The sequence below is a fragment of the Anomaloglossus baeobatrachus genome, chromosome 8 (assembly GCF_048569485.1).
Source record: "Anomaloglossus baeobatrachus isolate aAnoBae1 chromosome 8, aAnoBae1.hap1, whole genome shotgun sequence".
Taxonomy (NCBI): domain Eukaryota; kingdom Metazoa; phylum Chordata; class Amphibia; order Anura; family Aromobatidae; genus Anomaloglossus; species Anomaloglossus baeobatrachus.
This window is the reverse complement of record NC_134360.1, coordinates 42278374-42305409: the sequence shown is the minus strand read 5'-3', so window position 1 is coordinate 42305409 and position 27036 is coordinate 42278374. Positions and strand designations below refer to the sequence as shown.

General features: G+C 51.9%; 1 protein-coding gene across 1 annotated transcript; it reads left to right on the top strand.

The window, feature by feature from the left end:
• The first annotated feature begins 4550 nt into the window (after positions 1-4550).
• MCM2 (minichromosome maintenance complex component 2) lies at positions 4551-23241 on the top strand. Its single transcript, XM_075321517.1, has 16 exons — positions 4551-4632; positions 5855-6045; positions 6132-6301; positions 6383-6646; positions 6770-6989; positions 7073-7280; positions 7379-7513; positions 8449-8640; positions 8736-8829; positions 9646-9896; positions 9993-10119; positions 10216-10328; positions 10902-11144; positions 11763-11945; positions 12050-12205; positions 22686-23241. The coding sequence occupies exons 1-16, from the start codon at positions 4627-4629 to the stop codon at positions 22794-22796; spliced, it is 2664 nt and encodes an 887-aa protein (XP_075177632.1). The 5' UTR covers positions 4551-4626; the 3' UTR covers positions 22797-23241.
• The last annotated feature ends 3795 nt before the right edge of the window (positions 23242-27036 follow it).

Here is a 27036-nt window from a genome sequence, read left to right as displayed (position 1 = left end):
GAGATGGAACGGACTGTCAGGATGGCAGATAGGCAGCGGTCGAGGTTCGGGATTCGGCAGGACCGGATGGCGAAGCAGGATCGGCTCTAGAAGAGAGAGAGGTGAGTATCTCACAGGAACACAAGGAGACCTGACTCCTAGCTTGGGAAACACGAAGAACAGGCCCCGCCCACTTGGACACTTAACCCCTTTATACCCTGTACCTGTGTGCCCAATTTCCTGTTAGTGGGTGCTGGCCCTTAAAGAAAGGGTCAATGACCGCGCGCGCGCCCTAATGCGCATGCGCGAGGCCCGGGTGCCAGAAGCCAGGGCAGGGAGCGGTGAAGAGGAAGCAGCAGAGCCGGGCTGGGGCTGAGAAGCCGACGGGCGCCGGGAGCGGGGACCAGGACGCCTGGGAACCGCAAGCAATGGAGGCTGGAGACCGGGGAGCGGCGGAGACCGGACAGAAGAACCGGGGAGCGACGCAGGGAAGCCGGGGAGCGTGGCAGGTGAGCCGGGGAACAGAGCAGGGGACCCGGGGAGCGTGACAAAGGGTTTAGGAATCATAGCTCTGTAATGCATAGCCTCCTCTTTTTCAAGGGACAAAAAGTAATTGGACAAGGGACTCTAAGGGCTGCAATTAACTCTGAAGGCGTCTCCCTCGTTAACCTGTAATCAATGAAGTAGTTAAAAGGTCTGGGGTTGATTACAGGTGTGTGGTTTTGCATTTGGAAGCTGTTGCTGTGACCAGACAACATGCGGTCTAAGGAACTCTCAAATGAGGTGAAGCAGAACATCCTGAGGCTGAAAAAAAAGAAAAAATCCATCAGAGAGATAGCAGACATGCTTGGAGTAGCAAAATCCACAGTCAGGTACATTTTGAGAAAAAAGGAATTGACTGGTGAGCTTGGGAACTCAAAAAGGCCTGGGCGTCCACGGATGACAACAGTGGTGGATGATCGCCGCATACTTTCTTTGGTGAAGAAGAACCCGTTCACAACATCAACTGAAGTCCAGAACACTCTCAGTGAAGTAGGTGTATCTGTCTCTAAGTCAACAGTAAAGAGAAGACTCCATGAAAGTAAATACAAAGGGTTCACATCTAGATGCAAACCATTCATCAATTCCAAAAATAGACAGGCCAGAGTTAAATTTGCTGAAAAACACCTCATGAAGCCAGCTCAGTTCTGGAAAAGTATTCTATGGACAGATGAGACAAAGATCAACCTGTACCAGAATGATGGGAGGAAAAAAGTTTGGAGAAGAAAGGGAACGGCACATGATCCAAGGCACACCACATCCTCTGTAAAACATGGTGGAGGCAACGTGATGGCATGGGCATGCATGGCTTTCAATGGCACTGGGTCACTTGTGTTTATTGATGACATAACAGCAGACAAGAGTAGCCGGATGAATTCTGAAGTGTACCGGGATATACTTTCAGCCCAGATTCAGCCAAATGCCGCAAAGTTGATTGGACGGCGCTTCATAGTACAGATGGACAATGACCCCAAGCATACAGCCAAAGCTACCCAGGAGTTCATGAGTGCAAAAAAGTGGAACATTCTGCAATGGCCAAGTCAATCACCAGATCTTAACCCAATTGAGCATGCATTTCACTTGCTCAAATCCAGACTTAAGACGGAAAGACCCACAAACAAGCAAGACCTGAAGGCTGCGGCTGTAAAGGCCTGGCAAAGCATTAAGAAGGAGGAAACCCAGGGTTTGGTGATGTCCATGGGTTCCAGACTTAAGGCAGTGATTGCCTCCAAAGGATTCGCAACAAAATATTGAAAATAAAAATATTTTTTTTGGGTTTGATTTATTTGTCCAATTACTTTTGACTTCCTAAAATGTGGAGTGTTTGTAAAGAAATGTGTACAATTCCTACAATTTCTATCAGATATTTTTGTTCAAACCTTCAAATTAAACGTTACAATCCGCACTTGAATTCTGTTGTAGAGGTTTCATTTCAAATCCAATGTGGTGGCATGCAGAGCCCAACTCGCGAAAATTGTGTCACTGTCCAAATATTTCTGGACCTAACTGTGTGTATATATATATATATATATATATATATATATATATATATATATATAAAACAAAATGTGCCTGAGGACACAACTAGAAAATCCATTTAAGCCCCCCTATAGCTAAAGCCACATTTAGAAGTCCAATTTTTTTTTTTTTACATGTAAGAAAAAAAAATGACCGTTTTTTGGGGTTTTTTTTATTCAGTTGCAGCATCCAGTTTTTTCTTATAAGGGACCAACAAAATATAAATTTCCAAGCGTCTCCTACCTATTATTATTTATATTATATTTAACATCTTTCAGCTTGATCTCGAGCCATGGCGACTTGATGGATAAATGCTCTGTAGGAAGATCGATCTTGTGCAGTCTAGATAGGTCCACCAGAGTCTTTGCCGTTATCTTGATAGTATTAAGCCATTGAGTTGCCGGTCTTCCTCTTCTTCTTGTTCCTTTTATTCCTCCTACCATGATGTCCTTCCCCAGTATGATGCGTTCTCTTCATATGGTGCATTCAAAGTACAAGTCGTACAAGTCGTAGCTTGGTGATCCTTGTTTTGAGTGGCATTTCTGGCTTGATTTGTTCCATAGTTGATTTGTTTGTTCTTCTTGCCATCCATGGCATTAATAACCTCTTTCTCCAGCGCCACATTTCAAAGACGTTGATTCTTCTTCTGTCGTTTCTTTATTGTCCATGTCTCGCATCCATATGTGACTACAGAAAATACCAGACTATGTACGAGCCGAGACCAGACTATGTACAAGCCGTGTCTTCGTCACCCGTGAAATGTTCCTCGATTTGAGGTCCTTGTTCAGTGACTTCATTGCTGATTTGCCCATTGCTATGCTCCTATTGACTTCCGTTGTCATTGCTGCATCTTGAGTTATCATTGATCCTAGTAGGTTGAAGTCCTTTACAACTTCCAGTTTGTCACCATCCATCTCAAATGTGTCCAGGTCAATATCTTTAACTTCTTTGTATTGAGTAGGAGTTGAGCTTTCCATCTTGACCCTCCGTAATAAGTCCTTCACGCCGTATACGCTTGTTATCAATCTGTCATCTACGTATTTAAGATTGTTGACGATTCGTTCAGCAAGTTTGATTCCTTCTTTTTCGGCAAGTCCAGCCATCCTGAAAATAGCTCCTGCATATATATTGAAGAGAAATGGTGGCAGGATGCCGCCTTGTCTGGCGCCTCCCTCCTGCCTTATTCAGTGAAAATACCATATTACGTCAGGACAACACGGATGTTTTCCAATTGCTGCCCGTTTTCTGTCTGACACATTAAATTACATGGGGTAAGGTTGTTCTGCAAATCAGATGAAAAACAAATCTGCATCTGTCACAACAACAGGCCACAGAAATGGAGAACTGACCAGAACCCTATGAATCTCTGTTGGAATCGGCCACTTCTGACCGACAGCGGCCGTCCCCCGTCCCCTGACTGACAGCAGCCGCCCCCCGTCTCCTGACTGACAGCGGCCGTCCCCCACCTCCTGACAGCAGCCGTCCACCACCTCCTGACTGACAGCAGCCGTCACCACACCTCCTGACTGACAGCAGCCGTCCCCGTCTCCTGACAGCAGCCGTCCCTGTCTCCTGACAGCAGCCGTCCCCCGTCTCCTGACTGACAGCAGCCGTCCCCCATCTCCTTAATATAGACAAAACAGAGTGACTGCACTCGCCGAACTGACATGTGAACAAGTGCATAACTGAACATGACATAAAATACAAAAAAAGACAGTTTGTACTCTGATAATGTATGGAAACCATGAACGTGTGAACATGGACCTGCATTACTGCTAAGGAAAATCTAAGACAGCAGTCGTCACCACACCTCCTGACTGACTGCAGCCGTCCCCGCCTCCTGACTGACAGCAGCCGTCCCCCGTCTCCTGATTGACTGCAGCCGTCCCCCGTCTCCTGACTGACAGCAGCCGTCCCCCGCCTCCTGACTGACAGCAGCCGTCCCCCGCCTCCTGACTGACAGCAGCCGCCCCCCGTCTCCTGACTGACTGCAGCCGTCCCCCGCCTCCTGACTGACAGCAGCCGTCCCCCGTCTCCTGACTGACAGCAGCCGTCCCCCGTCTCCTGACTGACAGAAGCCGTCCCCCGACTCCTGACAGCAGCTGTCCCCCCACCTCCTCACTGACAGCGGCCGTCCCCCACCCCTGCTGTAGATATGGCAGCAGCTGGTGCTGTGAGTACAGGGGGCTGAGCGCCTGGGGGGGCCTCACATGGGGAGCAGCCCCTAATATGGAGACACAAAACGCAGCACAACGTAGAACTCTGGTAAATCCAACACAAAAACTCGCGATATTTTACGATATAAACTCCAACTTTTTCCCACAGCAATAAGAATGACAATGCTCCGCCCACCTGCAGCTTTGCTCCGCCTCTTATTACAATTCACTCACTTATTCATAAGCCTTTAACCCCGCCTCCTTGCAATGACCAATTGGAATCCTTGCGATTGTCAAAAGGCCACCTTGAAAGGGCGGAGTTTATGCAAACGAAGAGATTTTCGCGGGCTTCGTCTGGTCACGTGGTATTTTCGCGCCAAACCGCGGGAAGGAGAAAGAACGTAGTGTGCGGAGACTCCGGTGCTGCAGCGTCATGGCGGTGAGCGGGGGCCGGAGACGGGAGGCCGGGCGGGGAGTCAGCGGGACGGAGCGAGGGGAGGCTGAACGGGAGCCAGCGGTGGGGCCGTGGGACTATAACTCCCAGCTTTGGCTGCTCTGTTAGTGGGGGCTGGAACCTGATGAGGGCGCACAGAAGAGAGGAGTCCACGTGACATGAGCTAGTAATGAGATGTAGTAAGGCAGCAGTGACCACTACTCTCAGCATTGTTAGCAGGAATGGGGTGGTGGGGGCTCCCCTCGGCGGGGAATGGCGTCAGGGTTCCTGGTGGGGGTGGTGGGACTGTCAGGGGTCCCCATGGGGGGGGATGGGGTGAGGGTCCCCTGTGGTACGGGGGAATGGGGTGGTAGACAACTGTGGGGCTGCCGGGGGTCCCCTGTGCGGAGGGGGGGGGGGGGTGGAGGGGGAATGGTGTTGGGGGTCCCCCGTGGGGTGGTAGACAACTGTGGGGCTGTCGGCGGTCTCCTGTGCAGGAGGGGGGGAATGGGGTGGTCGACCCCTGTGGGGCTGTTGGGGGTTCCCGGTGGTGGCCGACACCTGTGGACTGTCGGTGGTGGGGGTTCCTTGTTGGTGGTTGGGGTCTCCGTTGGCCGTCGATGGTCGGGTTCCCCTGTCGGCTGTGGGGTTTCCCCGTGACGGTGGGCCGTCGGCGGTGGGGGGCCCCTGTGATCGTGGACCGTTGGTGGTGGGGTCCACCGTGGCCATGGGCCGTCGGTGGGGGTCCCCCGTGGGCTGTCATGTTTCTACATTTTATTTTAATGCAAATTTTGCAATTTTGTGACCATAAAAAAACGCAATTAAAAGAGTAAAGCATAAACTAGCATTCGGTGCTGGCTGTGATCTCGTGGCTTCCAGTTGTGGTGGCGGCACTTATACACGGTGCACACATGGCGGGTTTCCTCTGACGTGTAGCGGCAGACAGAGCGGCTCTGGGGGGGTGTTGCTCTTGTCTTTAATGCGTTGGACACATTTTTGCCTTTTCCTACAAGGCCGGCGCTGTGGTATTTGGGCACTATGGCAGAATGTCTCCAGCTGTAGATGAGCGGATTCTCCCTGGTCCCAGCAGTGGAGTCGGCAGTCATTGTCTGACAGGTCACAGCCCTGACAGCCGCCTCCTCCCTGCCCCCGCCGCCTTTTTTCTATCGGCCAAAAATAAGGTTTTGCAGAAATTGTGACTGCTGACCCATTAACCCTTGCATTGCAGGATTCCTCAGAATCATTCTCTATTGCCACAAGCCCCAGAACCGGATCCAGGCGTTTTGATGCCCTCACATCTAGTCCCGGGCGAGATCTTCCTCCCTTTGAGGATGAGTCTGAAGGTATCTTGGGAGATGAGGGTCTCCCGGTGAACGAGGAGGAAGATGGGGAGGAGCTGATCGGAGATGGCATGGAAAGGTATGGCTTGTCCAACTGTCCAGTCTGCGCCCATGTGAGTGGCCGTCCGCTACGTTCGGTGTAATCTTCACCGGTTTTGGTTTCAGGGACTACCGGGCGATTTCTGAGCTGGACGTGTACGAGGCTGAAGGGCTGGATGATGAGGATGTGGATGATCTGACTGCCAGCCAGAGAGATGCGGCTGAACAAGCCATGAGGATGCGCGACCGGGAGACGGGCCGGGACCTGGGGCGCATGCGCCGAGGGCTGCTGTACGGTAAGTTTAATGCTAACAGTTTGGATTTAATTCACTGAACAGAAAACTCACATTAATCCTTTTTTTTTGCCCTGTGGTTAGATAGTGACGATGAGGAGGAGGATCGCCCGGCACGTAAGCGTCGGCTGGCTGAGCGTGCCGCGGAAGGCGTCCTGGACGAAGATGAAGAGATGATTGAAAGTATCGAAAACCTGGAAGATATGAAGGGCCACACGGTGAGAGAGTGGGTGTCCATGGCCGCCACGCGCCTGGAGATCTACCATCGGTTCAAAAACTTCCTGAGAACCCACGTTGATGAGCACGGGCACAACGTCTTCAAGGAGAAGATCAGTGACATGTGCAAAGGTAACGGGGGTCCTCCATAGCGGGATGTCTTGATGTCCGCATTCCCTGTTCGGGATTGTTCAGAACTTCTGATTTTGGACACAACGTTTTCTTGTAGTGATCTATGAAATAATCTTGTTCCAGAGAACAAGGAGAGCCTGGTGGTGAACTACGAGGACCTGGCCGCCCGCGAGCACGTCTTGGCCTATTTTCTCCCCGAAGCCCCTGCGGAAATGTTAAAGGTTTTCGACGAGGCCGCTAAGGAGGTTGTCCTGGTCATGTACCCCAAATACGACCGCATTGCCCGTGAGATCCACGTCCGCATCTCTCACCTTCCGCTGGTGGAAGAGCTACGGTCGCTCAGGTGAGTCCGGCTGCCGTCCGTGGGTTCAGGATTAGCGTCTTTGCGCCATTTACTGACACTAAATCTTATTGTGTCCCGTTCAGACAGCTGCACCTGAATCAGCTGATCCGTACTAGCGGGGTTGTGACGTGCTGTACGGGGGTCCTGCCGCAACTCAGCATGGTGAAGTATAACTGTAACAAGTGCAACTTCGTCCTGGGACCTTTCTTCCAGTCTCAGAACCAGGAGGTGAAGCCGGGATCCTGTCCGGAGTGTCAGTCCCTGGGGCCGTTCGAAATTAACATGGAAGAGGTACGACGTTATTTTAATATAGTTAAGCACGTGCAACAATTTGGGGGAAAAAAATGATTCCTTTCTCTCACTTACATTTGCCTTTTTTCCTTTCCCAGACTGTGTATCAGAACTACCAACGTATCACCATTCAGGAGAGCCCCGGAAAGGTGGCTGCCGGCAGGCTTCCTCGCTCCAAAGATGCCATCCTCCTGGCTGACTTGGTGGACAGCTGTAAACCAGGAGATGACATAGTGAGTATTGCCTAAAGTTAGTGGTGTATTCCCATCTTATGAAGAGGAGGCATATCGCTGGGAGTCGCCATTACTTGGTCTGATCTCCATGACCCCTAACAATTGGTGTCACTTCACGGTGGCGCCCCGAGGGCTGGGGAGGCTACGAGGTGGCGCCCCGAGGGCTGGGGAGGCTACGAGGTGGCGCCTCGAGGGCTGGGGAGGCTACGAGGTGGCGCCCCGAGGGCTGGGGAGGCTACGAGGTGGCGCCCCGAGGGCTGGGGAGGCTACGAGGTGGCGCCCCGAGGGCTGGGGAGGCTACGAGGTGGCGCCCCGAGGGCTGGGGAGGCTACGAGGTGGCGCCCCGAGGGCTGGGGAGGCTACGAGGTGGCGCCCCGAGGGCTGGGGAGGCTACGAGGTGGCGCCCCGAGGGCTGGGGAGGCTACGAGGTGGCGCCCCGAGGGCTGGGGGGGCTACGAGGTGGCGCCCCCGAGGGCTGGGGGGGCTACGAGGTGGCGCCCCCGAGGGCTGGGGGGGCTACGAGGTGGCGCCCCGGCGGCTGGGGGGGCGACTAGGTGGCGCCCCGGCGGCTGGGGAGGCGACTAGGTGGCGCCCCGGCGGCTGGGGAGGCGACACATGGTGTCGATGTGCGGGAAAACTGAGAGGGGTGCAGTTCTAATTCAATGCTGGCCCCCCTCTCCATTTTCGGTGCATGGACAAGGCTTGGCTGTATTAAATTTCCTGGGGTTGGGGCCCTGCTGTGAAGTGACGCAGCTTTGAATGAACCCTGCAAGCCCCTTCATGCTCATCTCTGACCCCCCACCCCCCCCCCCACCCCCCTGCGCTCATTTCTGGTGATATGCCTCCACTTTTAAGATGGGAATAACCTTTTTTAAAACCAGTCTCCAAAAATAGGATCTCAGGTACATAATTTGGAGGGATGTCCTTCCTGACAGGAGCTCACTGGGATTTACCACAACAACTACGACGGATCGCTGAATACGTCCAACGGTTTCCCGGTATTTGCCACAGTCATTCTCGCCAATCACATCACCAAGAAGGATGACAAGGTGGCCGTGGGGGAGTTGACTGATGAAGACGTAAAAGCCATCGTTGCCCTTTCCAAAGACGAGCGGATTGGAGAGCGGGTGAGGGGCGAGATAATTAGTTAAGAGCTGTACCTACTGTAAGAGTCGGCTGTATTGTCAGGGACCGGTCTGTAATATCTGGGGTTCTATTGCAGATCTTTGCCAGTATTGGCCCATCTATCTATGGACACGAAGACATCAAGAGAGGCCTTGCTCTTGCTTTATTTGGAGGAGAACCAAAGAACCCAGGTGGGTGCATAACACAAAACCCCTCCATGGCGCTTTACATGTGTAAAAGGGGCTTCGATAGACCAGAACAATACAAGGTACAGGAGGAGAGAGGACCCTGCCCGCGAGGGCTCACAGTCTACAGGGACTGGGTGAGGACACAGTAGGTGAGGGCAGAGTTGGTCGTGTGACGCTATGGTAGACTGAGAGTTGCTGCAGGTTGTAGGCTTGTCTGAATAGGTGGGGTCTTCAGGTTCTTTTTGAAGGCTTCCACGGTAGGCAAGAGTCTGATATGTTGGGTAAAGAGTTCCAGAGAATGGGGGAAGCGCGGGAGAGATCTTGTATGTGATTGTGGGAGGAGGAGGTGAGGAGGAGATCTTGTGAGGATCGGAGGTTATGTGCAGCTAGGTATCTGGAGACTAGGTCACAGATGTATGGAGGGGACAGGTTGTGGATAGCTTTGTATGTCATAGTTAGTGTTTTGAACCAGAGTCTTTTGCAGTGGGAAGCCAGTGAAGAGATTGGCAGAGAGAGGCCGGGGAATAGCGGGGGTACAGGTGGATTAGGCGGGCAGCAGAATTTAAGTTAGATTGGAGGGGTGCAAGAGTGTTACAAGGGTGGCCAGAGAGCAGGGGGTTGCAGTAGTCCAGGCAGGAGATGCTGAGGGCATGCCCTAGTGTTTTTGCAGATTTTTGGTCAAGGAATACTGCCAGATCATGCAGTTGCTGAAGCAACACTTAAATGTGGAGGATTTGTCCTAATCTTGGTAAACGCATTAAAAATGGTCGGTGCGGTCATCCTGATATGAATGGGTTGGGTTTTTTTTCTCCAATTCAGGTGGAAAGCACAAGGTCCGTGGGGACATCAATGTTTTGCTCTGTGGTGACCCCGGGACAGCAAAATCCCAATTTCTGAAGTATGTGGAGAAAGTCGCCAGCAGGGCCGTATTCACAACCGGCCAGGGGGCTTCCGCTGTAGGTTTGACTGCCTACGTCCAGCGGCATCCAGTGACCAAGGAGTGGACCCTCGAAGCCGGAGCTTTGGTCTTGGCGGACAGGGGAGTGTGCTTGATCGATGAGTTTGATAAGGTGAGTAGTATAAGTTCTAGAAGCAGCAAGTAGAGAGTACATCCTTCCATAATTCTTTCTCCAGTTCCCATATTCATGCATTTGTCACTTTTGCAGATGAATGACCAGGACAGAACCAGTATCCATGAAGCCATGGAGCAGCAGAGCATCTCCATCTCCAAGGCGGGCATAGTCACGTCCCTGCAGGCTCGTTGCACCGTCATTGCTGCTGCCAACCCCATTGGTAAAAACTTGTTTGTTTTTTTTTTTTTTGTTTTTGTTTTTTTTTCCATCACAATACACCAGGCCGGATTTCTCATTGGTGATCATTTACTTTTAGGAGGACGTTACGATCCATCGTTAACCTTTTCCGAGAACGTAGACCTGACGGAGCCCATTGTGTCTCGATTTGATGTTCTGTGCGTGGTGAGGGACACGGTGGACCCTGTGCAGGTGACAAACTTCATTTTATTTAAAACTAATGACTAAGTGAATCAATTTTGGTGAATTCTCCAGGATAGAACCCATAATTCCAAAATATTTTGGCGATGACTCTTCCCAAAACCCACAGAAGTGCACATTTCACTCCTATAGCTACAGGAACTGTCTCGCTTCTCATGCTGTGTACGGAACCATGCAGCCCCTTTTCGTCAGCATTCTGCCAGAACTATTGGTGTTGGAACTTTCATTCATTCGTACATTGTGCCTGCCATTGTACAATGGTCAATTATCCTGGTCTGAAGCACACCGCTGTTATGGCTGTATGCAGTGTGACACAGGAGTATCCAGTAGAGGGGAAATTTTTGTCAAGGGGAACACTATTAAATGAAAGACATTTAAATTATATCAAGTTGTCTGAAAGTGCAGTGTAATGAAATTATCAGACTCTGCACTTCTGCTTTTAACCACTAGAGGGAGCTTGGAGCGTCACTGCTGTAAAATTCGGGCAGTCAGTTCTTTCCTGCAGTGTTCACCAACATGGCTGATCTTATGTACTTAGTGATGACTGTCGTCTGTCATTTGTAGGATGAAATGCTGGCCAGGTTTGTGGTGGGTAGCCATATAAAGCATCATCCCAGCAACAAAGATGTTGCAAATGGCGACGCAGAAGAAATTGTTCTGCCCAATACATTTGGTGTGGAGCCTTTGCCTCAAGAGGTGCTGAAGAAATACATTATATATGCCAAGGAGAAGGTCCACCCAAAGCTGAACCAAATGGACCAGGATAAAGTGGCGAAAATGTACAGTGACCTCAGAAAAGAGTCCATGGTAAGCCCCGCGTCTAGACTGTATTTTCTGATTTGGAAATTGTTGAAGTGGTGGTGCTGTATTCAATCCCTCCACCAGGATGCGACGCTGCAGTGTTTTGCAATCCCTCCACCAGGTGGCGAGGCTGCAGTGTTTTGCAATCCCTCCACCAGGTGGCGAGGCTGCAGTGTTTTGCAATCCCTCCACCAGGTGGCGAGGCTGCAGTGTTTTGCAATCCCTCCACCAGGTGGCGAGGCTGCAGTGTTTTGCAATCCCTCCACCAGGTGGTGAGGCTGCAGTGTTTTGCAATCCCTCCACCAGGTGGCGAGGCTGCAGTGTTTTGCAATCCCTCCACCAGGTGGCAACGCAGCAGTGTTTTTGCAGTCGTTCCACCAGGTGGCGATGCAGCAGTGTTTTTGCAGTCGTTCCACCAGGTGGCGATGCAGCAGTGTTTTTGCAGTCGTTCCACCAGGTGGCGACGCTGCAGTGTTTTGCAATCCCTCCACCAGGTGGCGACGCTGCAGTGTTTTGCAGTCGTTCCAAAAGATGGCGCTGTGGACCCTTAAACATTTCAAATGTATTCCTTTTGGCTTTTCTATTGCAGAAGTAGTATATAATAATCCTTTCTGTCTCCTGTAGGCGACTGGCAGTATCCCGATCACAGTGCGACACATTGAATCAATGATTCGTATGGCGGAGGCGCATGCACGGATGCATTTAAGGGACTACGTGGTTGAAGATGATGTGAATATGGCCATCAGAGTAATGCTGGAGAGTTTCATTGACACACAAAAGTTCAGTGTTATGAGAAGCATGAGGAAGGTACGTGTCCGGTGCATCGCTGAACGAATTGTGCAGTTGGTTTGGCTTTTTGCAGGAGCATTAGACTGAAAAGTGATTTCATGTACAAAATGTATTTTCTGCAGACGTTCGCCCGATACTTGGCATTCAGAAGAGACAACAACGAGCTTCTGCTCTTCATACTGAAACAGCTGGTGGCCGAGCAAGTGACCTACCAGAGGAACAGATACGGCGCACAGCAGGACTCCATCGAGGTTTCCGAGAAAGATCTCGTAGACAAGGTAAATGTTCTCGCCTGTGCTGTCCGTGGCCAGTCTGAATTGTGGCAAATGTTGGGAACAGATGCACGTGTCTGAAATCTTCTCTGGCTGCATTCACACACACATTGCATTTTACATCAGTGGTATCTGCCAGCAGAACTTTCCGGATGTATACTGGCCCATCGGAGAAGGAACCTTCAAAACGCTACCAAATTTTTTTGTCTTTTGAGTTTTCGCTTTTCTTCTTCCCAGAGTGATAACTTTTTCTTTTTTCTTTTTTTTTTTTTTTTCTCATTTTTGAAGACCCTTAAAGGGAACCTGCTTGTAGGTTAAAACGTATATGGAACCTGACAGGTTCCCTTTAAACACTTTCATTTTTTGGTTGGTGGAGCTGTTACTTTTGGGGGTTTTTTGTTTTTTTTTTCGCATGGTGAGATGGCATTTTTACTTATACCATTTTGGGATAGATATGACATTTGTATCGCTTGTTAAAGCTTTTTTTTTTTTTTGTGCTACTACAGGGACCAAAAAAACGTAATTTCAGCTCCCTTGATTTATATTCATCAGACTTTTCTAAATGTGGCAATACCATGTGTATTTTCTTCGGCGCTCCATTGGGAGACCCAGACAATTGGGTGTATAGCTACTGCCTCCGGAGGCCACACAAAGTATTACACTTAAAAGTGTAAAGCCCCTCCCCTTCTGCCTATACACCCCCCGTGGGATCACGGGCTCCTCAGTTTTCATGCTTTGTGCGAAGGAGGTCAGACATCCACGCATAGCTCCACTGTTTAGTCAGCAGTAGCTGCTGACTTTGTCGGATGGAAGAAAAGAGGGCCCATACTAGGGCCCCCAGCATGCTCCCTTCTCACCCCACTTTTGTCGGCGGTGTTTGTTAAGGTTGAGGGTACCCATTGCGGGTACGGAGGCTGGAGCCCACATGCTGCTTTCCTTCCCCATCCCCTTAGGGCTCTGGGTGAAGTGGGATCCTATCGGTCTCCAGGCACTGAGGCCGTGCTCCTTCCACAGCCCCTGGGAACTGCTGGACATGGAGCTGAGTATCGTCAGGGACAGGGCCCTGCTACATTAAGGTACTCTGTGTCCCCGTACAAATCGCGCACACACACACCAGCATTGCTGGATGTGTTAGTGCGCCGGGGGCAGCAGCGCGCGCGCTTGTGCTATTACTCACTGCAGCTTTGCTGAGTGAGTTTATGTATCAGGAACTGCCGCGCCGGCCGCTGCTGGCTGTTTTTACACTGCGGCGCGGCTGGGACTTGTGGTGCGCCGGGGACTTCCGCGCTGGCCGTGCCTATTCGACGGCCGCGCTTATAAATCGAGTCCCCGGCTTTTGCGGCCTAGTTCCGTTTCGTTCCCGCCCCCAGGCCTGCCAGTCAGGGGAAGGGCGGGACGCTGGTCAGAACGTCAGCGCCGAGGGCTGGAGTCTGCTTAGCATACTCCAGCCCCCTCACTGGGCACAGTGGGACGCCAGTTTCCCGCACTTTATCTGGGGCACGCCCACGGCCCGCCCCTCTTCACAGGACGCCGGCAGCCATTCCTGTTTGCAGTCTGAGCTGGAGAAGGGAGACAAGCTCTGGGAGACCCAGACACGGGATTCTGGCGACCACACACCCGCTTTTGAGCGGGCGGTAAGCAGCACCTGAGGTGCTGACCCCACTAGTGCCGAAGTGTTCATTTGTACTTTATGCTTGTATGCTATACATTGCACTGTACGGTCGCTATTCTTGGCTATATACCCTCCTAGATTGCTAGACAACAGCATGTCGTCCGCAAAAAGCAAGGGGGCCAAGGCACAGGCTTTTTATGCTGCTTGTACCGCATGTGAGGCTGTTCTACCGGCAGGTGCCACTGACCCCCATTGTGTGCAATGCTCGGCCCCTGTAGCACTTGCTCAGCCGGGGTCTCTGCTAGAGGTGGCCCAAGGAGAACCACCTGTGAACACTGTCCAGGTGACAGGGACGGAGTTTGCAGTTTTTGCTGATAGATTGTCTGTGACTATGACTAAAATCCTAGAGACTTTGCAGTCCAGACCGGTAACTCAGACCATGGGCACTGTTGATTCAATGCTCCCTGGCCCCCCTCATTTGGAACAAATCCGTGCTCCGGGGGGGTCTCAGGCATCCCAGGCTGAAGGCTCTGACACGGACGACAGTCCCAGACAGCCTAAGCGAGCTCGCTGGGAGCGGCCCTCGACTTCATCACACTGGTCAGGGTCTCAGCGAGAGGACTCTCTGTATGATGAGGCAGAGGTAGCTGATCAGGATTCTGATCCTGAGACCGCTCTCAATCTGGATACTCCTGATGGTGACGCCATAGTGAATGATCTCATAGCGTCCATCAATAAAATGTTGGATATTTCTCCCCCAGCTCCTCCAGTGGAGGAGACAGCTTCACAGCAGGAGAAATTCCATTTCAGGTATCCCAAGCGTAAATTGAGTACTTTTCTAGACCACTCTGACTTCAGAGAAGCAGTTCAGAAACACCACGCTTATCCAGACAAGCGTTTCTCCAAACGACTTAAGGATACACGTTATCCCTTTCCCCCTGACGTGGTCAAGGGCTGGACCCAGTGTCCAAAGGTGGATCCTCCAATCTCCAGGCTTGCGGCTAGATCCATAGTTGCAGTGGAAGATGGGGCTTCACTTAAAGATGCCACTGACGGACAGATGGAGCTCTGGTTGAAATCCATCTATGAAGCTATCGGCGCGTCGTTTGCTCCAGCATTCGCAGCTGTATGGGCACTCCAAGCTATTTCAGCTGGTCTTGCGCAGATTGACACTGTCACGCGTACATCTGTTCCGCAAGTAGCGTCCTTAACCTCTCAAATGACTGCATTTGCGTCTTACGCTATTAATGCTGTCCTGGACTCTACGAGCCGTACGGCAGTGGCGTCCGCCAACTCCGTGGTTTTACGCAGAGCCTTGTGGTTAAGGGAATGGAAGGCAGATTCTGCTTCCAAAAAGTGCTTAACCAGTTTGCCATTTTCTGGGGACAGACTGTTTGGTGAGAGATTGGATGAAATCATTAAACAGTCCAAGGGTAAGGATTCTTCCTTACCTCAGCCCAAACCAAACAAACCCCAACAGAGGAGGGGACAGTCGAGGTTTCGGTCCTTTCGAGGCTCGGGCAGGTCCCAATTCTCCTCGTCCAAAAGGACTCAAAAGGATCAGAGGAGCTCAGATGCTTGGCGGGCTCAGTCACGCCCAAAGAAAGCAGCCGGAGGAACCGCTACCAAGGCGGCTTCCTCATGACTTTCGGCCTCCTCTCTCCGCATCCTCGGTCGGTGGCAGGCTCTCCCGCTTTGGCTGCCACAGGTCAAAGACCGTTGGGTGAGAGACATTCTGTCTCACGGGTACAGGATAGAGTTCAGTTCTCGTCCTCCAACTCGATTCTTCAGAACTTCTCCGCCTCCCGACCGAGCCGATGCTCTTCTGCAGGCGGTGTGCTCTCTAAAGGCAGAAGGAGTGGTGATCCCTGTTCCTCTTCAGGAGCAAGGTCACGGTTTTTACTCCAATTTGTTTGTGGTGCCAAAAAAGGACGGCTCGTTCCGTCCTGTTCTGGACCTAAAACTGCTCAACAAGCATGTGAAAACCAGGCGGTTCCGGATGGAATCCCTCCGCTCCGTCATCGCCTCAATGTCTCAAGGAGATTTCTTCAGCGCTCTATTGGGAGACCCAGACGATTGGGGTATAGCTACTGCCCTCTGGAGGTCACACAAAGCACTACATTAAAAGTGCAAGGCCCCTCCCCCTCTGGCTATACCCCCCCCGTGGTATCACGGGTTCTCCAGTTTTAGCTTTGTGTGCGAAGGAGGTCAGACATTCCATGCATAGCTCCACAGATTTTAGTCAGCAGTAGCTGCTGACTATTTCGGATGGAAGAAAAGAGGACACATATAGTGTCCCCAGCATGCTCCCTTCTCACCCCTGGATGGTGTTGTAAGGTTGAGGTACCTATTGCTGGTACAGGGCTGGAGCCTGACATGCTGTTTTCCTTCCACATCCCCTGGTAGGGCTCTGTGGAAGTGGGATCCTGCCGGCCTCTCAGCTCTGACGCCGGGCTCCATCCACAGACCCATTAGCACCTGATGGATACGGAGCAGGAGTACGATCAGGGACAGGCCCTGCATCATACAGGTACTCTGTGTCCCCGGCAGGCACAGACACACTCCGGGCTGGCTGGGTGTTGTAGTGCGCCGGGGACCGCAACGTGGAGTTGGTGTCCCTACAGATTACTGGGGGACTTTTTGTGTATGGGAACGCAGCGCCGACCCCCTCTGGACCGGGCGGCGCTGCCGTGACTTGGGGTGCGCCGGGGATCCGCCGTCCGCGCTTTTACGGCGGCGGCGGTTATAAATTTAGTCCCCGGCTTTTTGGGCCTAGGACGCCGGCAGCTCCGATTCGTTCCCGCCCCCACCCTGTCATTCAGGGTAGGGGAGAGACGCTGTTCGCTAGCAGCGACGAGGGCTGGAGCCTGATTTACATGCTCCAGCCCTCATACTAAGCACAGAGGGAAGCAGGCTTCCCGCTCTTGGTCAGGAACGCCCAGGGCCCGCCCCCCTTCTCTCTCAGGACGCCGGCAGCCATTACATGCATGTCTGGCTGGAGGAAGGACGCAAGGCTCTGGGAGACCTGGACTAGGGGCTATCTGGCGACCACACACCCGCTTTTTTAAGCGGGCGGTAAGCGATTTTTCTGTGCTGGTCCCTCTAGTGCCTCACGGTGTATCGGTGGACTCTGTCATCCAAGGCTCCCTTCCTGGTGTTCCACCAGGACAAGGTAGTGCTGCGCCCCATTCCGGAGTTTCTCCCTAAGGTCGTATCCTCTTTTCATCTTAATCAGGATATTTCCTTGCCTTCGTTTTGTCCTCATCCGGTTCACCGGTATGAAAAGGACTTACGTTTGCTAGATCTGGTGAGAGCACTCAGAATCTACATTTCCCGCACGGCGCCCATACGCCGTGCCGATGCACTTTTCGTCCTTGTCGCTGGTCCGCGCAAGGGGTTGCAGGCTTCTAAAGCCACCCTGGCTCGATGGATCAAAGAACCAATTCTAGAGGCCTACCGTTCTGCGGGGCTTCCGGTTCCTTCAGGGCTAAAAGCCCACTCAACCAGAGCCGTGGGTGCGTCCTGGGCATTACGTCACCAGGCTTCGGCTCAACAGGTGTGCCAGGCAGCTACCTGGTCCAGTCTGCACACTTTCACCAAGCATTATCAGGTGCATACCTATGCTTCGGCGGATGCCAGCTTAGGTAGAAGAGTCCTGCAGGCGGCAGTGACACCCCCGTAGGGGAGGGCTGTTTTGCAGCTCTAACATGAGGTATTTCTTTACCCACCCAGGGACAGCTTTTGGACGTCCCAATCGTCTGGGTCTCCCAATAGAGCGCTGAAGAAGAAGGGAATTTTGTTACTTACCGTAAATTCCTTTTCTTCTAGCTCTTATTGGGAGACCCAGCACCCGCCCTGTTGTCCTTCGGGATGTTTTTTTGTTGTTTGCGGGTACACATGTTGTTCATGTTGAACGGTTTTACAGTTCTCCGATGTTATTCGGAGTTAATTTGTTTAAACCAGTTATTGGCTTCCTCCTTCTTGCTTTGGCACTAAAACTGGAGAACCCGTGATACCACGGGGGGGGTATAGCCAGAGGGGGAGGGGCCTTGCACTTTTAATGTAGTGCTTTGTGTGACCTCCAGAGGGCAGTAGCTATACCCCAATCGTCTGGGTCTCCCAATAAGAGCTAGAAGAAAAGGAATTTACGGTAAGTAACAAAATTCCCTTCTTCCTAGCATCAATAGACATCAAAGATGCTTATCTCCACGTGCCGATTGCTCCAGAGCACCAGCGTTTTCTACGCTTCGTTATAGGAGACGAACACCTTCAGTTCGTAGCCCTGCCTTTCGGTCTGGCGACAGCCCCACGGGTCTTCACCAAGGTCATGGCAGCAGTAGCAGTCCTGCACTCTCAGGGTCACTCTGTGATCCCTTACTTGGACGATCTACTTGTCAAGGCACCCTCTCAAGAGGCATGCCAACACAGCCTGAACGTTGCGCTGGAGACTCTCCAGAGTTTCGGGTGGATCATCAACTTTTCAAAGTCAAATCTGACCCCGAACCAATCGATAACATATCTTGGCATGGAGTTTCATACTCTCTCAGCGATAGTGATGCTTCCGCTGGACAAACAGCGTTCACTACAGACAGGGGTGCAATCTCTCCTTCAGGGTCAGTCGCACCCCTTGAGACGCCTCATGCACTTCTTGGGGAAGATGGTAGCAGCAATGGAGGCAGTCCTTTTCGCGCAGTTTCATCTGCGTCCACTACAATGGGACATTCTCCGCCAATGGGACGGGAAGTCGACGTCCCTAGACAGGAACGTCTCCCTTTCTCAGGCGGCCAAGGATTCTCTTCAGTGGTGGCTTCTTCCCACCTCATTGTCAATAGGAAAGTCTTTCCTGCCCCCATCCTGGGCGGTGGTCACAACGGACGCGAGTCTGTCAGGGTGGGGAGCAGTTTTTCTCCACCACAGGGCTCAAGGTACGTGGACTCAGCAGGAGTCCACCCTTCAGATCAATGTTCTGGAAATCAGGGCAGTGTATCTGGCCCTACAAGCCTTCCAACAGTGGCTGAAAGGCAAGCAGATCCGAATACAGTCGGACAACTCCACAGCGGTGGCATACATCAACCACCAAGGCGGAACACGCAGTCGGCAAGCCTTCCAGGAAGTCCGGCGGATTCTGATGTGGGCGGAAGACACGGCATCCACCATATCCGCAGTTCACATCCCGGGCGTAGACAACTGGGAAGCAGACTTCCTCAGTCGCCAGGGTATGGACGCGGGGGAATGGTCTCTTCACCCGGACGTGTTTCAGGAGATCTGTCACCGCTGGGGGATGCCGGACGTCGACCTAATGGCGTCCCGGCACAACAACAAGGTCCCGGCTTTCATGGCACGGTCTCACGATCAGAGGGCTCTGGCGGCGGACGCCTTAGTTCAAGATTGGTCGCAGTTCCGGCTACCTTATGTATTTCCACCTCTGGCACTGTTGCCCAGAGTGCTACGCAAGATCAGGTCCGACTGCCGCCGCGCCATCCTGGTCGCTCCAGACTGGCCAAGGAGGTCGTGGTACCCAGATCTGTGGCATCTCACAGTGGGTCAACCGTGGGCACTACCAGACCGACCAGACTTGCTGTCTCAAGGGCCGTTTTTCCATCTGAATTCTGCGGCCCTGAACCTGACTGTGTGGCCATTGAGTCCTGGATCCTAGCGTCTTCAGGATTATCTCAAGAGGTCATTACCACCATGAGACAGGCTAGGAAACCAACGTCCGCCAAGATCTACCACAGGACGTGGAAGATATTCTTATCTTGGTGCTCTACTCGGGGAGTTTCTCCCTGGCCATTTGCATTGCCTACTTTTCTTTCCTTCCTGCAATCCGGTTTGGAAAAAGGTTTGTCGCTCGGCTCCCTTAAAGGACAAGTCTCAGCGCTATCTGTATTTTTTCAGAAGCGCCTAGCACGACTTGCTCAGGTATGCATGTTCCTGCAAGGGGTTTGTCATATCGTCCCTCCTTACAAGCGGCCGTTAGAGCCCTGGGATCTGAACAGGGTTCTAATTGCTCTCCAGAAGCCGCCTTTCGAGCCTATGAGGGATGTTTCCCTTTCTCGCCTTTCACAGAAAGTGGCCTTTCTAGTAGCGGTCACGTCTCTTCGGAGAGTGTCCGAACTAGCAGCGCTGTCATGCAAATCTCCCTTCCTGGTGTTTCACCAGGACAAGGTGGTTCTGCGCCCGATTCCGGAGTTTCTCCCTAAGGTGGTATCCCCCTTTCATCTCAATCAGGATATCTCCTTACCTTCTTTGTGTCCTCATCCAGTTCATCAATGTGAAAAGGATTTGCATTTGTTGTATCTGGTGAGAGCACTCAGAATCTTCATTTCCCGCACGGCGCCTCTGCGCCGCTCGGATGCACTCTTTGTCCTTGTCGCTGGTCAGCGTAAAGGGTCGCAAGCTTCCAAATCCACCCTGGCTCGGTGGATCAAAGAACCAATTCTTGAAGCCTATCGTTCTGCTGGGCTTCCGGTTCCCTCAGGGCTGAAGGCCCATTCTACCAGAGCCGTGGGTGCGTCCTGGGCATTACGGCACCAGGCTACGGCTCAGCAGGTGTGCCAGGCAGCTACCTGGTCGAGTCTGCACACTTTCACCAAGCATTATCAAGTGCATACCTACGCTTCGGCGGACGCCAGCCTAGGTAGACGAGTCCTGCAGGCGGCGATTGCCTCCATGTAGGAAAGGGCTGTTTTACGGCCCTAACATGAGGTATTATTTTACCCACCCAGGGACTGCTTTTGGATGTCCCAATTGTCTGGGTCTCCCAATGGAGCGCCGAAGAAGGGAATTTTGTTTACTTACCGTAAATTCCTTTTCTTCTAGCTCCAATTGGGAGACCCAGCACCCGCCCTGTTTCCTTTGGGTTTTTTGTTTTTTTCGGGTACACATGTTGTTCATGTTCAATGGTTTCAGTTCTCCGATATTCCCTCGGAGTGAATTTGTTTAAACCAGTTATTGGCTTTCCTCCTTCTTGCTTTTGCACTAAAACTGAGGAGCCCGTGATCCCACGGGGGGTGTATAGGCTGAAGGGGAGGGGCTTTACACTTTTCAGTGTAATACTTTGTGTGGCCTCCGGAGGCAGTAGCTATACACCCAATTGTCTGGGTCTCCCAATTGGAGCTAGAAGAAAAGGAATTTACGGTAAGTAAACAAAATTCCCTTTATTTTTAATGAGGCAAAAAAGTGTGATTTAAAGGGAACCGGTCATCAGAAATTTTGCTTTAAACCTAAAAGTTTCCCCCTCTGCAGCTCGTGGGCTGCATTCTAGCAGGTTCCTGTACTTTTTGTGGCCCCTTTTAAACCAAATTAAATACTTTATAAACTTGTACCTTTTGCTATGTAAATTTTGTAAATCGTCCATGGGGGCGGGCTCTCTGGTGACCGTTGCTGTTCCTCCAGCAGATTTACGCCGAACCCCCCCCCCCTTCCCCCAACGCTGAATTTCATATCTCAGGACGCCGCCCCTGGGCGCCCATGGTCCCGCGCATGCGCTGTGCGACTGTAGCGGGACTGTGCACGTGTGACCGCTGGTGACGTTTTGCGCAGGCACGAGGTTATAGGCGGCGCTGTGAGTGTCATCAGCACATCAGCAAGTGCCGCCCATAACCTCGTGACCGCACTTTCCCCTCTTCCTCCAGCGTTCTGCGCAAGCGCTTGCTGGCCAGATGACCCGACGTCACCTCTTTCCCATCTTGCCCTGCTGCAGGGTAAGATGGGAAGGAGGTGACGTCGGGTCATTTGGCCGGCGAGCGCTTGCGCAGAACACTGGAGGCAGTGGGGGAAAGCGCGTCCACGAGATTATGGGCGGGCACTTGCGATGCAATCACAGCGCCACCCATAATCTCGTGCTTGTGACACACGTCACCAGCGATCCCGGCGTGGGCGGCACCTCGGGCGCAGTGGGCGGCGTCCTGATGGATGAAATGGAGCGTGGGGGGGACGGCGTCAATGTGCAGGAGGAACAGCAACGGTCAGCAGAGAGCCTGCGCCCATGAATGATTTACAAAATTTACATAGCAAAAGGTACAAGTTTATAAAGTATTAATTTGGTTTAAAAGGGGCCACAAAAAGTACAGGAACCTGCTAGAATGCAGCCCAGGAGCTGCAGAGGGGGAAACTCTTAGGTTTCAAGCTAAATTTCTGATGACAGGTTCCCTTTAAACTTTTTTTTTTTTTTTTCTACTTTTAATTGTCTCCTTAGGGGACTATAACCATTGAAAATCTTGATAGCTTGTGCTATACAGCAGTGCCAAAGCATTGCTGTATATAGCAAAAATCACAGTCTCCTTTTTAAGGAGGTATTATTCCACTTGCGTATGACTCGTGCGAGTCGCGCATCAGTATCGCCCAGCACGGCATACAATCTCCTGTATTTCCATGCAGCTGAGGCGCTCCTGTCAAGAGTGTGTGCGGCCGTGTCGGGTGATACCGATGCGATACTCGCACGAGTCATACGCAAGTGAAACCGTACCCTAAAGCTCAGCCACAAGCGGGAGCACTGTACTGACCAGCATGGAGGTCTTCAGCAGACCATCGGCAACTCGCAATCACGTAATTGGTGGTCCGATGGGCCCTGAAAACGGCGGGTCCCCATGCCGGCATATTTTGACGGTGGGATTTAACAAGTTGATAATCGCGGGCGGCACTCTGCTCCACGTACGATTGTTAGCCCGCTTCATACACCCCCATCTGACATGCACCTTACATGTATGGCGGACATTGTGAAGGAGTTAATGGACCCCTTATGTCTGGATATGTTTGCTATGAGCCCGTGACGCCAAATGCACAATGCAAACAGTATAAATGAGCCCTGATCTTTTGTTAATGTTCTCATTTTAAGCCCCCATTTATTTTTCTTTTTTTTTTTTTTTCCCTCAGGCTCGGCAGATTAATATCCACAACCTGTCGGCGTTTTACGACAGCGAATTGTTCAAGATGAACAGGTTCTCACACGACGTGAAGAAGAAACTCATTATCCAGCAGTTCTGAGCCGGCACGCTCTGCGGGATGTGATGCGGGACACATGGACCTTTCGTCAGCACTTAATGAGGGAAAGTGCGAAATTTAAAATAAGATCTCGTGGCAAATCTGCTTTTGCATCAAAAGGCAGCAACCGGGGGGCATGAGACCGTGGCCGAAGCCCGAGCTGCTCTTCATTTAAAGTGACTGAGATCTCAGTGCTGCGGTAAACGGCGTCGGAGGGAAAGAGTGCTACCCCCCTAGTTTAATGTTCTTGTTACAGGTTTACCTTCCATCTAGAGCAATGTGCAGAACGTTCATCACTCGCACACGTGCGGCTATAAACCTCGCTCATTAGTGAGTTATTTTGGACAGCCGCTTGCGCAAAGGACACATTACTACTTCGATATTTTTTGTATATTTGTAACTGATATGACATGTAATTTTCTAGTAAAATATGTTTTTGTTGCTTGTACAGTTGTATCACCTGTGATCAGAAAGATTAAGATTAGCCTTGGGGGGGTCCTCTGCATATGGTGGAATTATGCATCTGTATTAGGCCCATCCTGTAATTTTTAAAGAAGTTTTTTGCTTTTAGAAAATTGGTCCCAAGCATACGATGACAAAATAAGTAGATGGTTGCTGCTGCAGCCATTTATCATGTTGATACAGCTTAAAACCGCTGCAGCCAATCGCTGAGATCAGCGGCTTGTACCTTCTAAATTAGTAGAGTAGTTAAGGGAGGGAGCTGGCACGTTTATTTTAAATTACAGACAATGTTTGGAATCCACATTTCTAAAAAATGAAAATCCCTTAAATGTATATAGAAGCACAAGGACTTTTTATTTGCTTATCTCTGCCGAAAAATGACAATAAGGTCGGAGTCACGCTTGCGAGAGTCTCACATCGAATCACCCAGCACGGCCGCGCACTCTCGCATCGAATCACCCAGCACGGCCGCGCACTCTCGCATCGAATCACCCAGCACGGCCGCGCACTCTCGCATCGAATCACCCAGCACGGCCGCGCACTCTCGCATCGAATCACCCAGCACGGCCGCGCACTCTCGCATCGAATCACCCAGCACTGCCGCACACTCTCGCATCGAATCACCCAGCACGGCCGCGCACTCTCGCATCGAATCACCCAGCACGGCCGCGCACTCTCGCATCGAATCACCCAGCACGGCCGCGCACTCTCGCATCGAATCACCCAGCACGGCCGCGCACTCTCGCATCGAATCACCCAGCACGGCCGCGCACTCTCGCATCGAATCACCCAGCACGGCCGCGCACTCTCGCATCGAATCACCCAGCACGGCCGCGCACTCTCGCATCGAATCACCCAGCACGGCCGCGCACTCTCGCATCGAATCACCCAGCACGGCCGCGCACTCTCGCATCGAATCACCCAGCACGGCCGCGCACTCTCCAGACAGGAGCAGGTCGGCTGCATTTATTTCTATGCAGCTGAGGCTCCTGTCCGGAGAGCAGCAGGCAGTGCCGTGTGATTCGATGCGAGACTCTCGCAAGTGTGACTCCGGCCTTATTGCTATGACCCACTGCAACGAGTAGCAGCCATGTTTCCTTCCTGTGCATCATGGAGAGGGATTTGTATGCTTTTGTACGAGGTCTTTTCACCCAACTTTACCATATTATCGGCCGATACAGCTATATTTATTGGCACGTTGAGTATTTGGTGAGGAGTGTGGTGTTTTTTTTTTTTTTTTTTCTTTTTCTTACACCTTTTTTGTATTTGTAAACCAAAACCAGGAGTGGGTTAATAATGCAGACCCAGTGCCCGTGTTTCTGTTACACTTTCCCTCTGACACGTTTGGGTTTCTAAATACCATGGTTAAAAAAAAAAAACAACTCTCCAAATACTGAATGTGTGAACGAGGCCGAATAAAAAAAAAAATTCCCTCCTATTTTCCAACTAGTCCTTTATAACAGAAGCCATATCGCCTGCCATTCTCCAATTGACCTGTCCGTTCCCAAAATGCATCGTCTTACAATTACAGCGTATGGGATTTATAGAAATCTTTCAAGCGTAAACTGACCTGCGGTGCGTGTTTCAAATCCGCGACGTCAGTTTCTGTCTTGTTGAGTTTTCTGAGCAGATTTTCCAATTAGATTTGCATTTGTTGAGGAATATCTGCAGGTTATAAAAAAAAAAAAAAAAAAAAATATGCACATGCGTTTTCTTTGTCGCTCCTAATTGGGAGACCCAGACAATTGGGTGTATAGCTACTGCCTCCGGAGGCCACACAAAGTATTACACTTAAAAGTGTAAGGCCCCTCCCCTTCTGGCTATACACCCTCCCGTGGGATCACGGGCTCCTCAGTTTTTATGCTTTGTGCGAAGGAGGCACACATACATGCATAGCTCCACTGTTTAGTCAGCAGCAGCTGCTGACTATGTCGGATGGAAGAAAAGAGGGCCATACTAGGGCCCCCAGCATGCTCCCTTCTCACCCCACTCTTTGTCGGCGGTGTTTGTAAAGGTTGAGGTACCCATTGCGGGTACAGAGGCTGGAGCCCACATGCTGCATCCTTCCCCATCCCCCTTCGGGCTCTGGGTGAAGTGGGATTTCTTCGGCGCTCCATTGGGAGACCCAGACGATTGGGTGTATAGCTACTGCCTCCGGAGGCCACACAAAGTATTACACTAAAAAGTGTAAGGCCCCTCCCCTTCTGGGTATACACCCCCCGTGGGATCACGGGCTGCTCAGTTTTCAAGCTTTGTGCGAAGGAGGTCAGACATCCACGCATAGCTCCACTGTTTAGTCAGCAGCAGCTGCTGACTATGTCGGATGGAAGAAAAGAGGGCCCATACTAGGGCCCCCAGCATGCTCCCTTCTCACCCCACTCTTTGTCGCGGTGTTTGTAAAGGTTGAGGTACCCATTGCGGGTACGGAGGCTGGAGCCCACATGCTGTTTTCCTTCCCCATCCCCACGAGGGCTCTGAGGGAAGTGGGATCTTACCGGCCTCCAGGCTCTGAGGCCGGGCTCCATCCACAGACCCGGAGATCCTGCTGGAATGGAGCGGAGTATCGTCAGGGACAGGCCCTGAAACGTTAAGGTACTCTGTGTCCCCGTATGGATCACACGCAGACACACCACAGCATTGCTGGGTGTGTTAGTGCGCCGGGGACAACAGCGCTGCGCGCTTGGGCTATTACTCACAACAGCTCGGCTGTGTGAGTTTATGTATGGGGAACGGCCGCGCCGGCCGCCGCTGGCTGTTTTACACTGCGGCGTGGCTGGGACTTGTGGTGCGCCGGGGACTTCCGCGCTGGCCGTGCTTATACGACGGCAGCGCTTATAAATCGAGTCCCCGGCTTTTGCGGCCTACTTTCGTTTCGTTCCCGCCCCCAGGCCTGACAGTCAGGGAAGGGGAGAGACGCTGTACAATGGTCAGCGCCGAGGGCTGGAGTCTTATTTACATACTCCAGCCCTCTCAACTGGGCACAGTGAGACGCCAGTTTCCCGCACTTTTTCTGGGGCACGCCCATGGCCCGCCCCTCTTCACAAGACGCCGGCAGCCATTCCTGCAGGCAGTCTAAGCTGGTGAACGGACACAGGCTCTGGGAGACCCAGCAAAGGGATTCTGGCGACCACATACCCGCTCATGCGGGCGGTAAGCAGCACCTTGGTGCTGACCCCTTTATTGCCACAGTGTTTTGTGTTTATGCTTGTACCTATGTTGCAAGACCATGCACAGACACACGCCAGCATTGCTGGGTGTGTTAGTGCGCCGCGGACAACAGCGCTGCACGCTTGGATTATACTCACTGCAGCTTAGCTGAGTGAGTTTATCTGTAGGAAACTGCCGCGCCGGCCGCTGCTGGAGGCTGCGGCGCGGCTGAGACTTGTGGCTGTACGGTCGCTTCTTGGCGATATACCACTAGATAGCTCTGAGGAGACAACAGCATGTCGTCAGCATAGAGCAAGGGGGCCAAGGCACAGGCTCTTTATGCTGTCTGTACCGCATGTGCGGCTGCTTTACCGGCAGGTTCCACTAACCCCCATTGGGTAGAGTCTCTGCTAGTGATGGCCCAGAGGGGCCACCTGTGAAACTGTCCAGAGGACAGAATTTGCAGTTTTTTGCTGATAAAATGTCTAGGGCTATGGACAAAATTCTAGCAACTTTGCAGTCCAGGCTGGTGACGCAGACCATGGACACTGTTGAACAATCCCCGGTCTCCCTCAGTTGGAACTAATCCGTGCTCCAAGGGGGTCCTATACATCCCAGACTGAAGGCTCTGACA